Source organism: Dasypus novemcinctus, chromosome 22 (genome assembly GCF_030445035.2).
Source record: "Dasypus novemcinctus isolate mDasNov1 chromosome 22, mDasNov1.1.hap2, whole genome shotgun sequence".
Classification (NCBI taxonomy): domain Eukaryota; kingdom Metazoa; phylum Chordata; class Mammalia; order Cingulata; family Dasypodidae; genus Dasypus; species Dasypus novemcinctus.
Window position 1 is genome coordinate 35,654,066 of NC_080694.1, and position 23,704 is coordinate 35,677,769.

Below are 23,704 nucleotides of genomic sequence, written 5' to 3' on the forward strand. Positions count from 1 at the left end.
AATCTAAGCTTTCCACTTAGAGGGCTTGGGTAGGCATTCAAGAAAAGTTTAATGTACTCTACCACCCACCTGATACCACAATATAAATTCAAAATATAATTGATTGGGAGCAGATGTGGCTCAAGCCTGCTTCCCACATGGGAGGTCCTGAGTTCAGTTCTGGGTGCCTCCAAAACAAAAACAAAACAAAACAAAACAAAAACAAAACCAAAACCAAAACCAACAAGCAAACAAGTGAAAAAGTTAACTCAGGAGAGCTGATGTGGGCTCAGTGGTTGAGTGCTGGCTTCCCATATATGAGGTCCCAGATTCAATCCCTGGCCTCGGGGTGGGGGTGGGGGGAAATATATATATATATATATATATATATATATATATATATATATTCTGGTTATATTTAGCCAAATGAAAGTCTCTCATGTCTCCTTCCCTTCCCATCTGTTCCTTGTTCCTCCAACCTTCACAGGACTCCTAGACCCTTAGAGCTGGGAAAGATAGATGAGATGTCACCTGGTCCTTGTTGGACAATGGGGAAACTGAGTGCAGAAGAAGCAGGTGCCTTCCCAAGGCCACATAGCTAAGAGAGGCAGAGCAAGGATGAGAGCATCTAATTCACTCAACTTTTTAAAAAAAATATTTACTTTTATTTATTTCTCTCCCCTCCGCCCCATTGTCTGCTCTCTGTCCAACTACTGTGTGTTCTCCTGTGTCTGCTTGCATTCTTGTCAGGCGGCATCGGGAATCTGTGTCTCTTTTTGTTGTGTCATCTTGCTGCATGAGCTCCCCGTGTGTGCGGCACCACTCCTGGGTGGGCTGTGCTTTTTTCATGCTGGGTGGCTCTACTTGTGGGGTGCACTCCTTGCATGTGGGGCAACCCTACACGGGGGCACCCCTGGGTGGCACGTTACTCCTTGTGCGTGGCAGCACTGTGCATGGGCCAGCTCACCACACTGACCAGGAGGCCCTGGGTATAGAATCCTGGACCTCCTATATTGTAGGCGGATGCTCTATCAGTTGAACCATATCCGCTTCCCTCACTTAACTTTTATAAGTCCATCAAGGCCCCTAAGGTTTGTCTGCTGGTCAGGGTCTTTCTCATTGATGGGCATTCCAGAAATTCGGCACTTGTGTAATCCCAGAGGGGCTTTGACGTAATTGTGTGCGTGTGTGTTTAGGAATGGACTCACCATGGAAATCAATAGCATTAACAACATTGTCAAGGGAAGACTGATAATTGAGGGCTGTGCATTTCTCAAGAAAGGAAGGAGGGGGACTCTGCTTTCACATTTCTCTCTTATTTCACCAGTACTTTCCACCTGAAAAGAGCAGTCATCCATTGAGCAGGGGAGTGACTGGAAGCCTCAGAATAAAAGCACTGTGCTGAAATGTCTCTGGCCTGATTTGGGAAATGGGTGGAAAATTCTAGAAGGAAGCCGTTCAGTATCACTGCTGGCCTGGGGGCTCTTGACCTGAGCTGTACATTAAAGTCACCCATACCTGCTGGGCCCATCCCAGACCAACAGAATCCTAACCTCTGAGGTAGGGTCCAGACTGCTACTTCTAGAAAGCTCACAGGTGATGATAATCCACAGCCGGAGGTGAGAACTGAAACCCTCCAAGTCAGGAGGCATAGAAACTGAGGTAATCTTCCTGAGATGTGTAGTCTCCCATTTTTGACATTCCAAGAACTATCACAGGATATATCAGTCAGATCAGCTGGCCTGACTGCAGGGAAATAAGGTTTGAAGGATGTTTTTCTGCCCTGAAGGTCATGAATGAGAACAAAGGGGTTCTAGATAAAACAGGAAACATAATCCAAGAGAGAGGCCTACAGATAGACTCTTGAGGTACTGAGAGATCAAATTTAGTGTTAGAAGGGTTTTGAGAAAAGAAATATGTGAGAGCAAAGAGAAGTGTGTCAGAGAGGGTAAACCCAGGAAAGAAACATCAAGTTTTCTCCCCCAGGAATGGGGCTGGAAGTTCTGAAGCAGCCACAGCAAATCAATCTACATGGAAAGGCAGGAAAATGGCTGCCGGATGTCCAGGTACAAGGCAACTGACCGCTGGCCCCATGTATGTAGGTGTTTTTCTGAACACTATTTTGTTCCATTGATCTGTCTATATCCTTTTTTAGAAAACGGATTTATTTATTTCATCCAATCCTCTTTGTTGTTTGTGCTCACTGCCTGCTGTGTCTGTTCACTGGGTGCTCTCTGTGTCTGCTTGTATTTCTTTTTAGGAGGCATCGGGAACTGAACCCAGGACCTCCCATGTGGGAGGAGGTGCCTAATCACTTGAGCCACATCCACTATTGCTTATTGTGTCTCTCATTGTATTTCCTCATGTCTCCTTGCATCATCTTGTTGCGTCAGCTTGCTGTCTTGCTTGTCTTCTTTAGAAGGCACCAGGAACCAAACCTGGCATCTCCCATGTGGTAGGTAGGTACCCAACTGCTTGAGCAACATCTGCTTCCCTCATCTGTCTATATTCTTGCCCAAACCAAACAGTCTTACTGTAACTTTTTAGTAGGTCCTGAAATAACATAGGGATCTAACTTTGATCTTATGTTTTAAAAATTATTTGGTTATTCCAGCTTCTTGGTATTTACTTATAAATTTTAGAATCAGCTTGTCAATTTCAAAAAAAAATAGTCTACTGCAATTTTTATTGGGACTGTGTTGAATCTATAGACAAATAGGGAAGAATTTCTATCTTAATAATATTGTGTCTTTCCATTCATGGACAGGATTTATCTGTCCATTTGTTCAGGTATTTTTTAATTTCTCTTAGCAATGTTTTATAGTTTTCAGTATAGAAATCTTGGGCATCTTCTATTAAATTTATTACTAGATCTTCTATGGTTTTAGCACTATTGTAAATGGATTTTTTTTAACAATACAGGAATATATAAAAATACAGCTGATTTTTTAAAAAAAATTTAATTGCCTTTTTAAAAAAAGATACATAGATCACAAAAAAATGTTACATTAAAAAAATAGAAGAGGTTCCCATATACCCCACAGCCCACCACACCCCACTCCTCCCACATCAACAACCTTTCATCATTGTGGCACATTCATTGCATTTGGTGAATATATTTTGGAGCACTGCTGCACTGCTTGGATTAAAGTTTACGTTGTACTTTGCAACCTCCCCCAGTACATTCAGTGGCTTTGGCAGTAGATATTATGTCCAGCATCTGTCCCTGCAATATCATTTAGGACAAGTCCAAGTCCAGAAAATGCCCCAATATCACATCTCATCTTCCCTCTCCCTGCCCTCAGCAACTACCATGGCCACTGTCTCCATATCAATGATACAATTTCATCAATTACTAGAGTCACAATAGTTCTATAGAATACCAATAAGTCCACTCTAATCCATATTTTATTCCTCTATCCTGTGTACCCTGAGATGGTGATGTCCAGTCCACCTCTAAATCAAGAGAGGGCTTAGATCACACATGGTTGATGGATGCAATTCTCCTGCTTGCAGTTGTAGGCACTCTTGGTTTCCTGGTGTGGTGGATGACCATCTTCACCTCCCTGTCAGTTGACCTGGGTAAGTCCAACAAATTGGAAAGTAGGAATTGCAGCACTGCTGAGGCTTAGGGCCCAGCTGGTACATGAACAGTCCACAGATTCAAGTCTCCTGAGTATACACCAACCCCAGTGCCAACCACAGGTTCAGTAAAAGTGACAGAAGAGGCATATGTAGAAAGATCACATCTGAGTCCAACTCTGTCACACTCAGGAACACAAATTACAAAGTAGAGCCCACTGACAAGGCACTGAACTCCAGAGCCATCTACCATGATTGTAGAACCTGTGTGTCTCCATAGCCCTCAGGAGCACAAGTACTGGGGTTGTATCTTCTTTGGCTTTTTCTTGGGTGCTGCTGAGATATGCATAAATGTGACCCCTCTGATGACCTCCTGACTTTTTTGAAGACTCTTAGCCATATAAACTCATTTGTCTTTACCATTATTCCCCTTTTATTCAAGGTCGTTTTCTAGTTGTATCACCAGCTAGTGATTGGTAGTAATCCCTCGGCACCAAGGAGGCTCATCCCTGGGAGTCATGTCCCATGCTGCAGGGAAAGTAATGCATTTACATGCTGAGTTTGGATTACAGAGTGGCCACGTTTGAGCAACACGGAGGCTCTCAGTAGGTAACTGTTAGGCACCCTGCAGCTCCAGGCCTAGTTGAAGTTTCAGGCACATTGGCTGTTAAGCATAGTCATTAGTATCAAGGGCCCATCATTGGACGATCGTTCTTCACTGGTCTTTGCCCTTGCCCTTGGGGGATTGTTGCTGTTCCATTGGGGAATGTTACAGAGCTCTCCTGGCTAGGAACTCAGCACTCCCTCAGTGGTCATTTGTAACTGTAACTACTATGAAAATACCCAACGAATATCTGAGCATTTCCATATACCCTATATACAGGCCCTGGAGAACTCTCTCCCAACCATGTGTCCTCCAACAGTAACACCCCACACCAGTGTTCCTCCACTGCCATAGTTGAGCCCCTCTGTGGGCTATAAACTACAGTTTATAGTAAACTATAGTAAGTAGTTTATTTACTATTGTAAATGGTATTTGTTTCTTGATTTCCTCCTCAGGTTTCTCATTATTGGTGTACAGAAATGCTACTGATTTTTGTGCATTGATCTTATCACCTGCGACTTTACTGAACTCATTTATAAGTTCTAGAAGCTTTGTTGTAGATTTCTCAGGGCTTTCTATGTATAGGACCATGTCATCTGCAAGTAGTGAAATTTTGACTTTTTTCTTCTCCAATCTGGATGCCTTTATATCTATTTCTTGCCTCAGTGCTTGAGCAAGTATTTATTTTATTTATTTCTCTCCCCTTCCCCACCCCCCCCCCCCGGCCCAGTTGTCTGTGTTTTATTTTATTTTTTTTTCTGTGTCCATTTGCTGCATGTCCTTCTTTTTGTCCACTTCTGTTGTTGTCAGTGGCACAGGAATCTGTGTTTCTATTTGTTGCATCATCTTGTTGTATCAGCTCTCCGTGTGTGCAGCACCGTTCTTGGGCAGGCTGCACTTTCTTTTGTGCTGGGTGGTTCTCCTTACAGGGCACACTGCATGTGTGTGGGGCTCCCCTATGCGGGGACACCCCTGCGTGGCACACCACTCCTTGTGCACATCAGCACTACGCATGGGCCAGTTCCACACAGGTCAAGGAGGCCCGGGGTCTGAACCGCGGACCTCCCATGTGGTAGGTGGATGCCCTAACCACTGGACCAAGTCCGCTTCCCTCTAACACAATGTTAAATAGGAAGGGTGGTAGTAGGCATCCTTGTCTTGTTCCTGATCTTAGAGGGAAAGATTTTAGGATTTCACCATTGTAAATATAGTTAACTATGGGTTTTTCATATATATACCATTTATCATGTTCAGAAAGTTTCCTTCTATTCCTATCTTTTGCAGTGTTTTTATCAAGAAAGGGTGCTGTATTTTGTCAATTGCTTTTTCTGTGCCTATAGATAAGGTCATATGATTTTTTTCCTGTGATCTCTTTATGTGATGTATTATGTTAATTGATTTTCTTATGTTGAATCATCCTTACATACCAGGAATGAAACCCACTTGGTCATGGTGTATAATTTGTTTAATGTGGAAGTGGACTTGGCCCAATGGATAGGGTGTCCACTTTCCACATGGGAGGTCTGTGGTTCAAACCCTGGGCCTCCCCGATCCATGTGGAGCTGGCCTATGCACAGTGCATGGAACACAGGGGTGTCCCATGTGTAGGGGAGCCCCACGAGCATGAGGTGTATCCTGTAAGGAGAGCTGCCCAGCTCGAAAGAAAGTGCAGCCTGCCCAAGAATGGTGCAGCACACATGGAGAGCTGACATGGCAAGATGACGCAACAAAAAGAAACACAGATTCCCAGTGCTGCTGATAAGGATAGAGTGGTCACAGAAGAACACACAGTGAATGGATACAGAGAGCAGACAACTGGGGGGGGGGGGGGAGAGAAATTAACAAACGAACAAATAAATAGATAGATAAATCTTAAATTTGTTTAATGAGTTGTTGAATATGATTAGCAAGTATTTTGTTGAGGATTTTTGCATCTAGGTTCATTAGAGAGAATGGTTTGTGTAATTTTCCTTTCTTGTGGTTTCTTTGTTTGGGTTTGGTAATAGGGTAATGTTGGCATCACAGAATGAGTTAGGTTATGTTCTTTCTATTTTGATTTTTTTTAAAGCATTTAAGCAAGATTGGTGTTAGTTCTTTCCGGAATGTTTGGTAGAATTCCCCTGTGAAGCTGTCTGGCCCAGGGCTCTTCTTAGTTGGGAGTTTTTTTTAATGGCTGATTCTATCTCTTTATTTGTGATTGGCTTGTTGAGATAATCAATTTCTTCTTTTGTTAATGTAGGCTACTTATGTGTTTCTAGGAAATTGTCCATTTCCTGTAAATTGTCCTTGTTGGCATATAGTTTTTCAAAGTATCCTCTTATGATATTCTTTATTTCTGTGGGGTCAATGGTGATATCCTCTTTCTCATTTACTTTGTGTATTTGCATCTTTTCTCTGTTTTTATTTGTTAGTCTAGCTAAGGGTTTGTCAATTTTATTGATCTTTAACAAAAATCAGCTCTTTATTTTTTTCTAATGTTTTCTTATTTTCTGTTTTATTTAGTTCTGCTCTGATCTTTGTTATTTCTTTCTTTCTTTTTCCTTTGGGATTAGTTTGTTGTTGTTGTTGTTTTACTAATTCCTCCAAGTGCATAGCTAGGTCTTCAATTGTACCTTTCTTCTTTTTTGATGTATGAATTTATGGCAATGAATTTCCCTCTCAGTACAGCTTTTGCTGCATCCCATAAGTTTTGATATGTTGTGTTGTCATTTTCATTATTTTCAAGGTATTTACTGGTTTCTTTTGAGATTTCCTCCTTGACCCATGTTCGTCTAACAGTTAAACACTGTTTATTTAACTTCCACATGTTGGTGCCTAAACTGGGTCTCTGGCCCTTGCAGATTTCCAGCTTCATTCCACTGTGGTCAGAGAAATTATTTTGTATGATTTCAATCTTTCTGAAATCATTGAAACTTTCTCTGTGTTCTAGCATGTGGTCTTTCTTGGAGAATGATCTGTGTGTGCTTGAGAAAAATGTATATCCGGCTGTATTTGGGTGTAGTGTTCTTTATATGTCTATTAGGTCCAGCTCCTCTAATATATTGTTCAAAGTCTTTGCTTCTTTATTGATTCTCTGTTGAGATGTTCTGTCCAATGGTGATACTGGTGTATTAAAATCCCCCACTATAATTGTAGAGGCATCTATTCCTTCACTTGGTTTTTCCAGTTTTTGCCTCATGTATTTGGGGGCACCCTGGTTAGGAGCATAAATGTTTATGATTGTTCTTTCTTTTTGAAAGATTACCCCTTTTATTAATATGTAGTGTCCATCTTTGTCTCTCACAATAGTTTTGCATTTAAAGTCTATTTTGCCTGATATTAATATAGCTACTCCTGCCCCTTTTTGGTTATTGTTTGCCTGTAAGATTTTTTTCCAGCTGTTCACTTTCAACCTCCTTGAATCCCTGGATCTAAGATGGGTTTCTTGTAGACAGCATATAGATGGGTCATATTTCATTATCCATTCTTCCAATCTGTGTCTCTTGACAGGTGATTTTAATCTATGACATTCAGTGTTACTACTCTCAAGGAATTACTTACATTTGCCATATTTTCTTTGGATTTGTATATGTCATATTTGTTTTTATTTCTCTTTTTATCTTTTTAGTTGTTCTTACACTCTCCTCCAACTCTGTCTCTCCTGTTTTTTTCTTTCTTCCTGCAGAAATCCCTTTAGTATTTCTTGAAAGGCAGGTTTCTTATTGGCATACTCTCTTAGTTTCTGTTTATCTGTGAATATTTTGAATTCTGTCATTTTTGCATGTCAACTTTGCTGGATAGAGCATTCTTTTTTTTTTTTTTAATTTTTTTATTTTTTATTGACTTTGTAATAATATTACATTAAAAATATATATGTGAGGTCCCATTCAACCCCACCCCCCCACCCCCCCTCTCCCCCCCCCCCAACAACACTCGTTCCCATCATCATGACACATCCATTGGATTTGGTAAGTACATCTTTGGACACCTCTGCACCTCATATACATTGGTTCACATCATGGCCCATACTCTCCTCTATTCCATCATGTAGGCCCTGTGAGGATTTACAATGTCCGGTGATTACCTCTGAAGCACCATCCAGGGCAGCTCCATGTCCCGAAGACGCCTCCACCTCTCATCTCTTCCTGCCTTTCCCCATACCCTTTGTCCATTATGTCCACTTTTCCCAATCCAATGCCACCTCTTCTATGTGGACACTGGATTGGTTGTGTCCATTGCACCTTTATGTCAAGAGGAGGCTCAGATTCCACCTGGATGCTGGATGCAATCCTCCCATTTTCAGTTGTAATCACTCTAGGCTCCATGGTGTGGTGGTTGTCCTTCTTCACCTCCATCTTAGCTGAGTGTGGTAAGTCCAATAAATCAGATTGTAGGTGCTGGAGTCTGTTGAGGCTCAGGATCTGGCTATCACATTGTCAGTCCAGAGATTCAAATCCCCTAAATATATCTTAAACCCCAACATTAACTGCACCTCCAGCACATTAGCATGAAAGTCTTATGAAGGGAGATCCCATCTGAGTCCAGATTCATCACACATAAACACCATTTCCAAAGAGGGGCCATCTGCCCTGGTAGTTAACCCCATCGGCCATGACCATAACTCCCATGGGTCTCTTTAGCCCTCAAAGGAACCAATATCTGGGGGTTGTATCTGCTTTATCTGTCTCTCTGACTCTGCTCAGTTGTGCATGAGGGCAAACCTTCTGCCAGCCTCCAGACTCTTTTTTAGAAACTCGTAGCCATATAAACTCATTTCTCCTTTCCATTTCCCCCTTACTTTAGGTCAAACAGCATTTTAAAGTCATGGTATTTTATGTAGACATGGATATTCTGCTGATCCGCATTGAACCTTCCGTATAAGGTCATTTTCCAGTTGCATCATCAGTTGGTAGTTGATAGTGGTCCCTCGTTGCCAGGGAGGCTCATCCCCGGGTGTCATGTCCCACGCTGGGGGGAAGGCACTGCATTTACATGCTGAGTTTGGCTTCGAGACTGGCCACATTTGAGTAACATGAAGGCTGACAGAAGGAAATTCCCAGGCACAAAGTTGCTCTAGGCCTTGTTATTATTTTGGGTTTATCAGCTCACAAGCATAGTCATTAGTATCAGGGGCTCACTGTTGAACCCTCACTCCCTCCCGGTCCCCACCACTGTACCTGGGAGACTGTCGCTGCTCCCCTAGGGACCACGACGGAGCACCACTGGCCGGGAACCCAGTACCCCCCCTACTGTGGTTTTTAATTGTTGCCACTATGAGTATATCCAAACATTACCATGCACCCTGGACATATGTTCTGTACAGCTCCCTGTCAGTCATATTTCATCTGTCATTGGTGTCCCATATCAGTATCCCTCCATTGCCATTGTTGAAACACTCTGTGATCCAGAACTCCCCGAAATTTGAAGCCCAATATAATGTCATGGTCCCTTACTAGGGAATGGCATATAGCGATGAGTTTAAAGGATAGATAAAGAACTTGGATAAAGTTAGATAAAGAACTTAGATAAAGAATGTTGACTTGAAAAAATTCCACATCCTATTTTTTTCTTTTCCCCCCCCCCCCCCCCTAATTATTCAGCTTTTCTTCACAGGAGTCCTAGACCACAGCAATGTATATATATAATATACAGCACTCCCACACATCCACCAGAAAACCTTTTCCCTTCCACAGTGATACTCTTACGCCCTATTCATATCATATTTACTTAAAGTGATGTACAGAGTCTGAGACATTAGCTTTCTAACAAGGTGACATCTGTATTTACATTATGGTGCATACTTTAGGATACACAGTTCTTTACATTTTTAGTTATCCTATGTTTTACATTATGGTTTACATTATCAGTCTGTCATCTCCTATATGTTATGGTGTAATATTACATGTTTTATATCCATCCTTGTGTACTCTCAAGAAACTCCTCTCTTACCCCCCATTTACTTTGGTTCCACACATTTAACGTCCATTTTCCCTTCCACCTTAGTGCCCTCAGTGATAGCCAACCTCCGTTTCCTGAGGAGCCACTTCCAGAGATAGATGGAATAGTGTTCAGGGCCTAACTTGCTCAACTGCCCCAATGCCCTGGGAGCCACCCTTTCTCTCGAGGGATACAGTTCCCTCTATTGGATGGCATTAGTCCTCCCCAGGATGTGGGTCCACCCCCAATATAGAGCATTCTTGGATGGAAAGTTTTTTCTTTTAATACCTTGACTATATCATACCACTGCCTTCTTGCCTCCATGGTTTCAGACAAGAAATCAGCACTTAATCTTATTGAGCTTCCCCTGTGTGTGATGGTTCTCTTTTCTCTTGCTGCCTTATTTTCTCTTTGTCTTGAGCATTGAAAAATTTGATAAGTATATGTCTTGCGGTAAGCATGTTGGGATTTATGTTGTTTTGGGTGTGCTTTGCTTCCTGGACATGTACATCCATCTTCCTCAATAGGTTTGGGAAGTTTTCAGCCATTATTTCCTCCAACACCCCTTTTGTCCCCTTTCCCTTCTCTTCTCCTTCTGGGATGCCTATAATGCATATGTTTGTGCATTTTGTGTTGTTATTCAGATCCCTAAGTCCCTGATGGATTTTTTCAATCTTTTTATCAATTAGCACTACTGTTTGATTTCAGATGTGCAGTCTTCCACATCACTAATTCTTTCCTCTGCCTCTTCAAATCTGCTGTTATTTGCTGAGAGTATATATTTTTTTGTTTTTTTTAGCTTATCCTATGATATTCTTTTTTAAATTTTTTAATATTACATTAAAAAAATATGAGTTCCCCATATACCCCCCCACCCCCTTCACCCCACTCTTCCCCCCATAACAACAACCTCCTCCATCATCATGAGACCTTCATTGCACTTGATGAATACATCTCTGAGCACCGCTGCAGCTCATGGTCAATGGTCCACACTGTAGCCACACTCTCCCACAGTCCACCCAGTGGGCCATGGGAGGACATATGATGTCCAGTAACTGTCCCCACAGCACCTCCCAGGACAACTTCAAGTCCCCAAAATGCCCCCACATCACATCTCTTTCTCCCACTCCCTACCCTCAGCAGCCACCATGGCCTCTTTCTTCACACCAATGTCACATTTTCTTCAATTACTAATCACAATAGTTCATGAATAGAATATCAGTGAGTCCACTCTAATCCATACTCTATTCCTCCATCCTGTGGACCCTGGAATGGTTATGTCCACTCCACATCTATATCAAGAGGGGGCTTAGATTCCCCATGGATGCTGGATGCAATTCTCCTGCTTTCAGTTGTAGGCACTCTTGGCTCCCTGGAGTGGTGGTTGACCTTCTTCACCTCCATGTTAGCTGAGTGGCGTAAGTCCAATAAACCAGAGTGTAGGGGTTGCAAGTCTGTTGAGGCTAAGGGCCTGGCTATTACATGGTCAGTCCAGAGATTCATGTCCCCTGGGTATACAGTAAAGCCCAGTGCCAACCACAGATCCGGTAAAAGTAACAGGAGAGGTTTGTGAACAAAGATCAAATCTGAGTCCAGCTCCATCACACAGAAACTCCAAAGTAGGGCCAACTGACATGGTGCTGAACTCCATCTGCCATGACCATAGAAGCTGTGGGTCTCTGTAGCCCTCAGAAGAACCAAGAATATATTTTTGATTTCTTGGATTGTACTGTTCATCACCATCATATCTGTTATCTTTTTGTGTATGTTTACAATTTCTTCCGTATGCTCTCCAAGTGTTTTCTTAATATCCTTAATCTCTTCCTTCACTTCATTAAATTGGTCCATGATACATATTAGAGAGCTTTGATTAGCTGTTTGATGTTCTGTTTCTCTTCCTGGTTCTTAGTTTGTTCATTGGATTGGGCCATGTTTTCTTGATTACTGGTATGGTTTGTAATTTTTTGTTGTCTGGTTGTCATTTTATCTTGATGAGTTTGTTCAGTTGATTAGCTTCTCCATCTAGTCTCAGGATTTATTTAGGTGCTGTTCGTGTGTGTGTGTTTAGTCTTCTCTTTAACACTTTGCTCTTCTTATTAGATTTCCTTGTTGTAGTTTAAGTTCCCTTGAAAGAAAACATTAGGGCCAGGTAAAGCAAAAGAGGTAAGAGAAGAAAAAGTATAATAGTAGTATTGATAGTAAATGATAGCAGAATTATGTGAGGCCTAGGAGAATGGATATTACACTCATGTAAGCTGTGTACAGTTATAATAGTAAAAAAGTGGAGTACCTCCAATGAGATGGTAAACTGAATATGGAGAATATAGTGTGGATTAAAAGGCCAGTGTGGTCAGGAGAGAGGGAAAGAGAAAAAAAGGACAATAACATAAAGAGTGAATAAATGATAGAAAACAGAAGAGAGGTGTTAGAAATGAAAAGTAAGAAAAATTGGGGACTAAACAAAGAGAGGTGGAATGTAGGAGAAACAATAGATGATGGAAGATAGAAAGATGTAAAGGAAAGGGGATAGCATTAGTAGCCAAAATCAGTACACACAGAAAGGAGGAAATCAAGGGTGAGGAAGCACGGCAAACAAGAAACACTGCTGGCAGCACCTAATAGAAAGAAAAAAAAAAAAAAAAGGAAAAAAAGGGGGGGCATGGGAGATAAAGAGGAAGGAACTACAAGAAAGCAAACAAACAATAAAGACCAGACCAGGCCTCAAGCAAGCAGTCCTCTTTGCAATTGAATGAACTGCTTAGGAGTCTATCCTTCCCCCTTCTCCCTTCCTCACTTCCCTCTCTCCCGGGGCAGCAGAAGGGCTGTGAGAGCACTCCCCTCTGAGATTCAAATGGGACCCTGGTGAATCAACTCACCACAGAAAATAATGACTCTTGGTTTCTGTGAGAGAGAGCACCCACACCTTGCCAGGAACCCTAAGTATGCTACTGGAAGCCTAAAAAGCTTGTCCTACTGTTCCCCTCCCTTAGGTATGCTATGGGGGGGGCTAGCTAATTTTCTGAATCCACCTTCTCCCAGACCAAGTTTCCCTATCCTGGGGTATTTAGGTAAATGGGGCTCTCTCAGCAAGTTCACCTCTCCTCTCTTCCTAGTCTCTCCCCAAGCCAGCTGGCACGCTCCTCCAAGCTCAAAAAAAGAGGGGACCAGACAATTGAACCTGCACTCCTCCAGCCCCTCTGCACCCCTCACCAGAACCCTCCCACTCCCAGAGTTTGTCCAGGACCAGAGGGCTAGGGGAATGCTGGGGTTGGGGATTGCTGGGTTCAGGGAATGCAGGCTTGGGGGAATGCAGGCTCAGGGAACAAGAGTTTGGGGAACATGGGTTAAGGGGAATGCAGGGTTTAGAGAATGTGAGGTTCAGGGAACACGGGTTTGGGGATTGCGTTTTGGAGGAACACAGGGCTCAGGAACGTCTCCGTGCACCTGGCGGTGTTCAGGGAATGGTGCGGAATCCTATGGGAAGGGTTTAGCCTTCCCACAACTGCCAGCTCCTGTCAGAAACCCGCGGTTTTACCTTGAGCAAGCACTGCTTTTGTCACACTCTCTCCAGGTTGATGTTCAGGAAACTCCTGCTTCACGGGTTCCCAAAAGTCCCAACTCAGGCAGGATTCTGTCCCCACTCAGCTGGTTTTTTGCAAGAGAGATGACAAGGGTGCACTCAGATGCCATCTTGCCCCATCCCTCCAGCTGATTTTTGCTTACTAATATTGTGGCCTGCAAACTTGTACATTCATTTATTAGTTCCAGTAGCTTTTTAAAGATTCCCTGGGATTTTTCTATATAATAATCGTATCATTTGCAAATAGGGATATTTTTACTTCATCCTTGACTTGTTCTCCAACTCAGGGGGGAAAATTTAGTATGATGTTGGCTGTAGGTTTTTCATTTGAGGAAGTTCCATACTGTTGTTGGTTTCTGAGACTTCAAAAAAAATTTTTTTTATCATAAATGGACATTGAATTTGGTTGAAAGCGTTCTCTGCATTTATTGAGTTGATTGTATTTCTCTTTTATTCTATTAATATGGTGAATTGCATTGCTTTTTGAATATTTAATCAACTTTGCATTCCTGAGAGAAATCCTACATGGTGATGATGTATTTTGTTGGCTTTGATTTGCTATTATATTTGTTTAAGATTTTTTTTTTTGCATCTGTATTCCTGAGGGATAGTTTCATCTTTTTTGGTAATATTTTTCAAGCTTTGTTATTAGGGTTATACTGGCTTCATAAAAACAGTTGGGCAGTGTTTAATCCTCCACTATCTCTTGAAAAAGTTTGTGTAAAATTGATATTGTTGGGAAGTGGCTGTAGCTCAGGCAACTGGGCTCCCACCTACCACATGGGAGGTTGCTGATTCAGATTCCAATGCCTTCTAAAGAAGACAGTAAGGTGGCATGACAGGCAGGCATGGCAAGCTGACACAAGAGACAAGAAGAAAAAACGTGAGTGACACAAAAACAGGGAGCAGAAGTTCCCAGTGCCTCCTAAAGAAGACAGCAAGCTGATGCAACACACAGGCATGGTGAGCTGACACAGCAAGATGGCACAACAAGCGACATGGGGAGGAAAAACATAATGAGAGACAAAACAAAGCAGGGAGCAGAGGTGGTTCAAACAATTAGGCACCTCCCCTCCACATCAGAGGTCCCAGGTTTGGCTCCTGGTGCCTCCTAAAGAAAACAAGGAAGGGAAGTGGATATGGCTCAAGTGATTAGACTCTCATCTACCATATGGGAGGTCCAGGGTTTGATTCCTGGGGCTTCCTGGTGAAGGCAAGCTGGCCCTCGTGGTGAGGTGGCCCAAGCAGAGTGCTGGCCCATGTGATGTGTGGGCCCATGCAGCGAGCTGGACTGAGTGGAGAGCTGGTGCAGCAAGATGACATAACAAAAAGAGACACAGGGGAGAGATGAGATAAGCAGAGATGCAGCAGACCAGGGAGCTGAGGAGGTGCAACTCCCACTCTGGAAGGTCCCAGGACTGGTTCCTGGTGCTGCCTTTAGAGAAGACAAGCAGACACAGAAGAACGCACAGCAAAAGGGCGCAGAGAGCAGACAATGGGTGTGGGGGTGGGGGGAGAATAAATAAATAAATCTTAAAAAAAAACAAAAACAAAACCAAGGAAAACAGACACAGCAAGTGCAAACAAGGGGGTAAGGAAAAATAAATAGAATAAATTTGTATTAGTCAACCAAAGGGGTGCCGAAGTAAAATACCAGAAATTGGCTGGTTTTCACAAAGAGTATTTATTTGGGGTAGGAGCTTACAGGTACCAGGCCATAAAGCATAAGTTACTTTCCTCACCAAAGTCTTTTTTCACTTGTTGGAGCAAGATGGCTGCCAATGGCTGTGAGGGTTCAGGCTTTCTGGGTTCCTCCCTTCCAGGGTCTTGCTTCTCTCCAGGTTCAATGTTCCTCTCTTCCTGGGGCTTGCTTCTCTTTCCTCTGTGAGCTGGCTTCCCAGGGCTCCAGCTTAAGTCTTCAGCATCAAACTCTAACATCAGAAACCCTCAACTCTGTTTTTTGCTGTGCCTTTTATCTGTGAGTCCCCACCCACCAAAGGGCAGGGACTCAATGCCCTACTCATAACTCAGTCATACCCAGGTACAGATCAGATTATAAACATAATCCAATATCTATTTTTGGAATTCATAACCATATCAAACTGCTACAAATCTTAAAAAAAAAAAAAGGGATTGTTTCTTCCTTGGACATGTGATAGAATTAACAAAGAAACTACCTGGGTGTGGAGTTTTCTTTTGAAGACAGGTTCGATGGAAAATTCAACTAGTTATAAAGCTATATTCAGATTTTTGTTATCATGCCAATTTTAGTAAGTTGTATTTTTCAATAAATTTGTCCATCTTCTCTAAATTGTTGAATTTCTTGGCATAACCTTGTTTAGCAAGGTCATTTTCTCTAGATTATTTTTGGCAGTATGATTATAATTTGCTATAATGTGGCTTTGAATTTTATCCCAGGGGTCAGCAAACATTTTCTGTGAAGAGCAAGTTAGTAATTATTTTAGGTTTTGAGGATCACATTGAGTCTCTCATTCATTTTTAAAGTAACACTTTAAAATAAAAATGTAGATACCATTCTCATGTGCTGTACAAAAACATACTGCAGGCTGGATTTGGTCAAAGGCTGTAGTTTGCCAACCTTTAGAGTTTATCCTCTTTTGGAGTCTCTGAGCTTCTTGAATTTGTAAAGTTAGGACTTTCACCAAATTTGGGAGGTTTTCAGCCATTTCTTCTTCAAATATATATATTTTTTCTATCCCAATCTTTTCTTTCTCACATTTTGGGACTCCAATGATATGTATGATTTTTTGTTATTGTTCCCCCGGCCCATGAGACTTTTTGTTGTTGTTTTTATTCTTCCATGAAGCGTTATACATTTTTTCTCTCCAACTTTTTTTCCTCATTTCTTTGCATTGGGTCATTTCTATTGATCTTCTAGGTTCATTGGCTTTTTAATCATCTGGTCTGCTTGTTATCCCCTCCAGTGAAATTTTTCACATTTTCGGTTCTGGAATTTCTATTTGGTTCTCTTTTGTAGATTTTCTCTGCTGAAGAACTTACATATTTTTAACCATTTCAAGTATATTTTCCTTTATCTCATTGTGACAGTGTGAAGTTTCATGAATCCCAGATAAGATGATGTTCTTAAACTAATCCATTTCTGTGGGTGTGGGGCCCTTTGACTGCATTAAGGGAACTTTTGATTAGATAGCTTTAGGGCCTCTGATTGGAAGTCAGTGAGGCATGACCCAGGGTGTGTCTCCACTTTCTTGCTGGGGTTTTATATAAACTGAGAATTGAAGCAGAAACACACAGAAAGATGGCTGCCACTTTGACCCTACAAAGTGAGAAAGAGGATTGCCTGTGGTCACAGAAAGAAAAAGAAACCCCGAGAGGCTGGAGGCTGTGTATGCTCCAGATCAGCAGAGCATGGAAAGAGGCCCCCAAGAGGCTAGGCCCATGGAGCCGCTCAAAGCTGAAGAGATGAACTCTGCCCTGTGCTTGATCGCATACGGCTGAGAACGCGGCCTGCAGGAGAAGGCAGAGACCCAGCCAGAGAACTGCCATTTTGCCTCACCACATGGCAGGAGCCCAGAATCCAACCAGGAGCCAACCTTTGGTGGGAAGGCTTCTGATGAGGCCTCAATTTGGACTTTTTCACAGCCTTGGAACTGTAAGCTTTTACCCTAACAAATCCCAATCATAAAAGTGAACATAGTTCTGGTATTTCTGCACCAGCAGCCTTAGCAAACCAAAACACTCATGGACCAGAGGGCTCTTTTAAAGTCTGCATGAGTAATTCCAACACCGGGTCATCTTGGGATTGACACCTACCTTTTCCACCTGAGTATGGCCCTATTTGTATGGTACTTCATATGTCAAATACCTTTGGATTGTATCTTGTGCATATTAGGTTGTGTGGACTCTGGGTCCTATTATAATCTTCTAGATGATGTTGAGGTTTTTGTTATATACAGGCAATCAACCTAATTTGGTTCATACTACAAATTCTGCAAGCTCTGCCTTGATCTGTGGATGTTGGTTAAAATCCCAGTCTCATTGCGAGCCATATGAGGGGGGTGGCAAGCAAGAAGGGGGCAGAGTAGAGACCTTTCCATAATCTACCTGGTTTTTGTTTGATGTCAGCATTCTAATTTTTCTCATGGTTTTGTTGAGATTTTAGTTGTAATTAGTGGAAGGGATAAGCAGTAGTCAGAGTGGGAACGGAACTCTGCCTGGGTTTTTATTCCCATTCTGACACTTACTGGGAGTTAGGATCCTTATTTGTAAAGTGGTGGCAGCAACAGCTCTTCCTCCTTTATATTTCTGCTTTTGATTTTTGAGGATAAAATGTGATTATGAGCATATAGCACTATTAACAGTAAGTTCCCAATAAACATTAATGATTATTTGCTATTGGCATATTTTCTGTAAGGCTGAACCTTTTGGATTAGGATTACAGGAAGAAAATAGTAAGCACTAAAAACAGTCAGATGCTCAGGGGATTAGTTTCCTGGATGCTTACACTTAAAAGAAAGGTGAAAAAGGAAGGAGGGTATTTAGGAAAGCAAAATGTCCCAGGCCAGTTTTTAGTCATTGCAATTACACTCTCAGACTTTTATCAATTGATATGTGTGGAATTAATCAAAACAGAAAGCTGCAAGGACAGTTTTAAGGCGCCTGTGCAGGTACGCCCTTTTTAAAAAATACCATTTTAAACAAAAATTAAGACTATTTGTAATAAAAAAGGAAATAATAATTCTAGTAAAGAACATTTTCTCCCAATGACTCAATTCTCCCTTCATGCCTCTAAAATTGCGGGAAAAAGAAAAAAAGAAACGAAGAATCTTATTTATTTTCTGTTAACATTTCTGTTTGCTCCCTCGCTAGGTGGCAGAAGAAGAACATGCAACCCACGGAAGATCTTCAGTCAGTCATTCAAAAGCTGTCAGGGTTCGGTCCAGTTCGGTCTGTGACCCCTAGTGGACAGCAAAGTGCTATCGTGGTGTTTAAAGATACGAATTCAGCTTGTCACGCTATGAATGCTTTTCAAAACAAGAGCCCAGGCAGGCTATTTCAGTGTTTCTGGCAACAGCCATTCATGTCGACTCCTGTAAGAACCCACCCCCCCCCCCCATTACCAAAAACCCATGTAAATTCTTAAAGCTGGTTCTATGTACTTTCTTGTTTGCATCTGGGCTCTCGTAAATTTGTAATTACCATCATAGATACTTTAACAATGACGAAAGGCACAGTGGCAGTTTATTTAAAAGAGCTCATGCATCAGGGTTATATCACGCTCCCGCCTCTGAAACACCTAACTCCACTGCCGTCATCATCACAGTTTTGCTCTTCTGGATAAGAAGCTCACGACCGCATTCATACATTCCTTTGACAGCCACCTTTCCTGCAGGATGCTGCATTCTTCAGAATTAACAGCATGTAGCTTTTCTCTCTCTCTATTTCGGATTGTATGTTTTGAAAATCTCATGGCCTGAAGAAAACAAAACCAATAAAAAGGTCAGGAGTTAGTCTATCGGGAACGGGCTTATACGATAATGCTCATTCTTGTTTCTTCAGTATTCATTTAACTAAATCCTGTTAAACCTTAAGATGTATGTGCAACACAAGAACAGTGTTCCTCAAACTTGCATTGTATGCGCGTCACCTGGACATCTTGTTGAAGACTCTGATTCCATAGGTGCGGGGCAGGGCCTGCAATGACACACTTCTAAAAAGCTCCAAGTAAATGCTGAAGCTTTTGTTTTCAGACCACATTTTGAGCAGCAAGAATATAAGCAGTGTCAAGCAAGTTACTCACTACCAATGTGAACAAGAAAGTGCTATGCAGTAAGAGTCTCCTAAAATACTAACTTCTTCCCTGAATTTCAAAACGGGCTCCACTAACAGTCATCCTCAAAGTTATCCCTATAAAGAACTGCCCTACTGCCCTTTGCATCAGAGAAATGCCTATTTCCTAAATTTTTTTAAAAAAAATCAGTATTTCCAACATGATTATTACTATTCGAATTCCTAAAGTTAGATATGCTTAAAGCCACCTGGAGATCATCTTCTCTTTTTATTACTTATTCTCATAAGGCAAATAAATTTTGCCTTTAGGGAATTATATCCATGATTCCTATAAGTGAAAAAGGAATACTAACATTTGGGGGAATCTTTGCATATGCTCTCAGCCTGGCCCAAACTTCTTCCTGGAAAGTGCTATCGGGAAAAACTTCAGCAACGAGTCCTTGAGCACATGCTTCTCTAGCTGTTATCTTCTTTCCAAAAAGAAGCATCTCAGAGGCCTGAAATGAAAAGCAAGGTTGACACTATTTTAATAAAACAAGGCTTCAGTTAATTTCAGTGAATTAACTACTTCCATAGGCACAGGGGAGATTTCCTGGTGGTCCTTTGAGGTTGCCTGAATTTCTTAGGTAGAACGTGTTGACCTCAATGGACAACAGTTTGCCAACTGCATGCCGAGACCACTTGGAGACCACCTCGGGCTCTCTACAAAGGCGGTGGGTGGGGCTGCTCCGTCTTATTTTGGAGGGGCAGAAAGGACCTAAGGCAGATACCGGTTATATTAACTCTGAGCAGCTCTGATTTTCTGTTTTATACACTATAACAATTACAGAATAAAGAAAAAAAAATCACTGTCACAGGGAATGCCACGAGCCTTTAGAAATACTAACTTTCAAAATCCCATTTGCTGGAAATTCTACCCAGTGGTCTAGCTCTGGCAGTCTTCTTTACCTGCACAGGTATTCAAATTAAGCCTCTATGACTCAAGATAAGTTAAAAAGGGCTTATATTTAGTTTTGAACAAAACCAAAAAGGGCCCTAAGTGGATATCCTTTACAGATGCAATTTCTCTTCCAGAAAAGTCAAGGTAACTTCATAGGCAAATGCTTAAGCCCTAGAGTTGGTTCAGCCCAACTTTGCAAAGTTAAAGCCTGTTTAACAATTCAGGGTACCTGAACAGCATCATGAGATTTTAAAAAGTTTTAGAATTTACAACAAAACCTAAAAGGCCAATGAAAATTCTGTCAGATCTTCACGGAAGCTGGCTAAGCCCTTGCCCACACCCTGGCTCTCCAGACCTGTCCTCATGCCCTATAGCCACATACTCGTAGCCTGGGCAACCAGGGTTCTATAAACAGAGACCCAAACAGCCACTTCGCAGCCTTGGACGCCTTAACACAGACCGGGAGTGCTTTGGGAAGTGGTAACACCCAGGAACCTCACTATCTGCTGGTACTGTATATGACTTCCAAAGCAAAGAAGTTGTGATGTCACTGTCAGTGGATGCTGCTCATCTGTCAGGCAATGGAACGGGAGGGACTCTGGGCTCAGAGGAGCATGGGGGGCTGGCCCAGCCCCGCTCCTTCACCTGGCTAGTGCGCAGGGCTGCTGGGCGCAGGCCTGGGGCACACAGTAGCTATCACTAGAGCAACCTGCAAAAAGAGCAATACCCCGCTGTATTAGTCAGCCAGAGGGGTGCAGATGCAGAATACCAGAAATCGGTTGGTTTTTATAAACGGTATTTATTTGGGGTAGGAGCTTACAGATACCAGGCCATAAAGCATAAGTTACTTCCCTCACCAAAGTCTATTTGGAGCAAGATGGCTGCTGATGGCTGCGAGGGTTCAGGCTTCCTGGGTTCCTACGTTCCTGGGGCTTGCTTTTCTCTGGGTTCAAGGTTCCTCTCTTCCTGGGGCTGGCTTCTCTTTCCTCTGCATGCTGACTTCTTGGTCCTCCAGCTTAAGTCTTCAGCATCAAACTCCAACATCAGAAACCCTCGCATCAAAAGCTCCAACTCCATCCTTTGCCATGCCTTTTATCTGTGAGTCCCCACCCCTTGGTGGATGGGGACTCAACGCCCTAATGATGTGGCCCAATCAAAGCCCTAATCATAACTCAATCATGCCCAGGTACAGACCAGATTACAAGCATAATCCAATATTTCTTTTTGGAATTCATCAATTAAATCAAACTGCTATACCCGTGCTTTGGAGCCGCAGGGGGAGCTTCTCATTTTCTTTCAAACCAGAGACTCTGAAGAGTCTGGTTTTTCACAAAACTGAGGGGCCAATAATTTGCCCCCCCCCGCCTTTTTTATTTTTTGCCAACTCCCCTATATTTTTCATGACATCTTTTCCAAATATTGCTTTCTTGGAGGTCTAACTCCTTTTTAAAAAGAAATAATTTATTTTTAATTGTAGTAAAATATACATAACATAAAAATCATTTTAGCCATTTTAAGTGGACAATTCTGTGACACTAAGTACAGTGATAGTACTGTGTAACTTTCAGCTTTGTTTCCAGGATTTTGATCATCCTGAACCAGAACTCATACCCATTTAGTAATAACTGCCCACTCCCCCACCCCAACCCTGGTAACCACTATTCTGGTGTCTCTATGAATTTGCTTATTCTAAGTAGTTCATTTAAGAGAAGTCATATAATGCTTCTCTTTTGGTGTCTGGGTTATTTCATTCAACATGATCTCTTCAAGGTTCATCCATGTACTAGCATGTACTAGTACTTCATTTCTTTTCTATGTGTGAATAATATTTGTGGCAGTTTGGTATTGTTCATGAATTCCGAAAGTAGATATTGGACTATGTTTGTAAGCTGGTCTGTCCCTCCCAGGCATATTAGATTATATGAGAATCAGAGGTTTCACACTTTTACTTGAATAGATAACGATTAAGGCTTTGACTGGGCCACATCAATAGGACATAGTGTCCCTGCTCGATTGGTGGGTGGGGACTCATAGAGAAAATGAAAAGGCACGGAAGTTAGTTGGAGTTTTGAGCCGGAGCCTGGGAAGGAAGCACACAGGAGAAGAACACAGAAGAATAAAGACAGTTCCACAGACACAGCAGAGTCCCCAGGAAAAGAGATGAACCATTCGCCTGATGGTTCACAGCTAGCCTTGTGGAGTGAGCAGAGCAGTCAAGCCTGGAGAAAATCGAGCCCTGGGGAGAGAGAGGGACAAAAGCCTAGAGACCCTGATAGTCTACAGCTGACCCTGTGGAGAGAACACAGCAGCTGAGAGCTGCGAGAAAGGAGCCCTGGAAGACAGACAAGATTTATCCCAGCCTATTGCTGATACTGGAAGAAGCTGCGGCTACAGAGCCTTAAGAGGGAGAGGAAGCCTGAACATTGGCAGCCATCTTGCTCCAATGCGTGGCAACAAACTATGGTGAGGGAAGTAACTTATGCCTTATGGCCTGGTAACTGTAAGCTTCTACCCCAAACAAATACCTTTATAAAAGCCAACAGATTTCTGGTATTTTCTATCAGCATCCCTTTGGCAGACTAATACAATATTCCATTGTAGGGGTATACAGCATTTTGTTTATCCATTCATCTGTTGATGGACACTTGGGTTGCTTCCACCTTTTAGGTATTGTGAATAATGCTGCATTGAACATTGGTGCACAAATATATGCTTTCAATTATTTTGGGTAGGGACCTAATGGTAGAATTGCCAGGTCATATGGTAATTCTATGTTTAACATTCTGAGGAACTGCCAAACTGCTTTCCATAGTGGTCAAACCATTTTACATGCCCATTAACAATGAATGAGGTTCCTCTTTCTCTGCATCCTTGTCAATAGTTAATATTTTGTTTTTCAAAAACACAATAGCCATACTAGTGAGTTGAAATGGTATCTTACTGTGGTTTTTAATTTGTATTTCTCTGATGGCTAATGATGTTGGGCACCTTTTCATATGCTTATTGGCCACATGAATATCTTCTTTGGAGAAATGTCTATTCAAATCCTTGACCCATTTTTCAACCAGACTGTCTTTTTGTTATTAAGTTGCAGCTACTCTTTATATATTCTGGATATTAGGTCTTTATCAGATACATGCTTTCCAAATATCTTCTCCCATTCTGCAGGTTGTCTTTTCACTTTCTTGATAATGTCCTTGATGCACAAAAAGTTTTCAGTTTTTTTCCTTAATGGAGAAGTTTTAAGTTTACAGAAAAGTCATGCATAAAATAAAGAATTCCCATATGCCACCCCACCACCAACACCTTGTGCTGCATTATGTTTGTAAAC

At 42.0% G+C, this 23,704-nt stretch overlaps 2 protein-coding genes across 4 annotated transcripts in view; one reads left to right on the plus strand and one right to left on the minus strand.

Moving 5' to 3' along the window:
- LOC101410993 (testis expressed protein 56) overlaps positions 1-23,704 on the plus strand; it is a 50,684-nt gene that overhangs the window by 18,931 nt on the left and 8,049 nt on the right. Inside the window, exon 3 of the mRNA XM_004473570.4 lies at positions 18,513-18,735. Coding sequence (XP_004473627.2) covers positions 18,513-18,735 — 223 coding nt within the window. The remainder of the gene's footprint in view (positions 1-18,512; positions 18,736-23,704) is intronic.
- ECI2 (enoyl-CoA delta isomerase 2) overlaps positions 18,868-23,704 on the minus strand; it is a 36,814-nt gene continuing 31,977 nt past the window's right edge. For all 3 annotated transcript variants that reach the window (XM_004473545.5, XM_004473543.5, XM_004473544.5), the window contains exons 9-10: positions 19,787-19,930; positions 18,868-19,116 (exon numbers count right to left, since the gene is read on the minus strand). In XM_004473545.5, the coding sequence (XP_004473602.1) occupies positions 18,961-19,116; positions 19,787-19,930 (300 nt within the window). In that variant the 3' untranslated portion in view covers positions 18,868-18,960. The remainder of the gene's footprint in view (positions 19,117-19,786; positions 19,931-23,704) is intronic.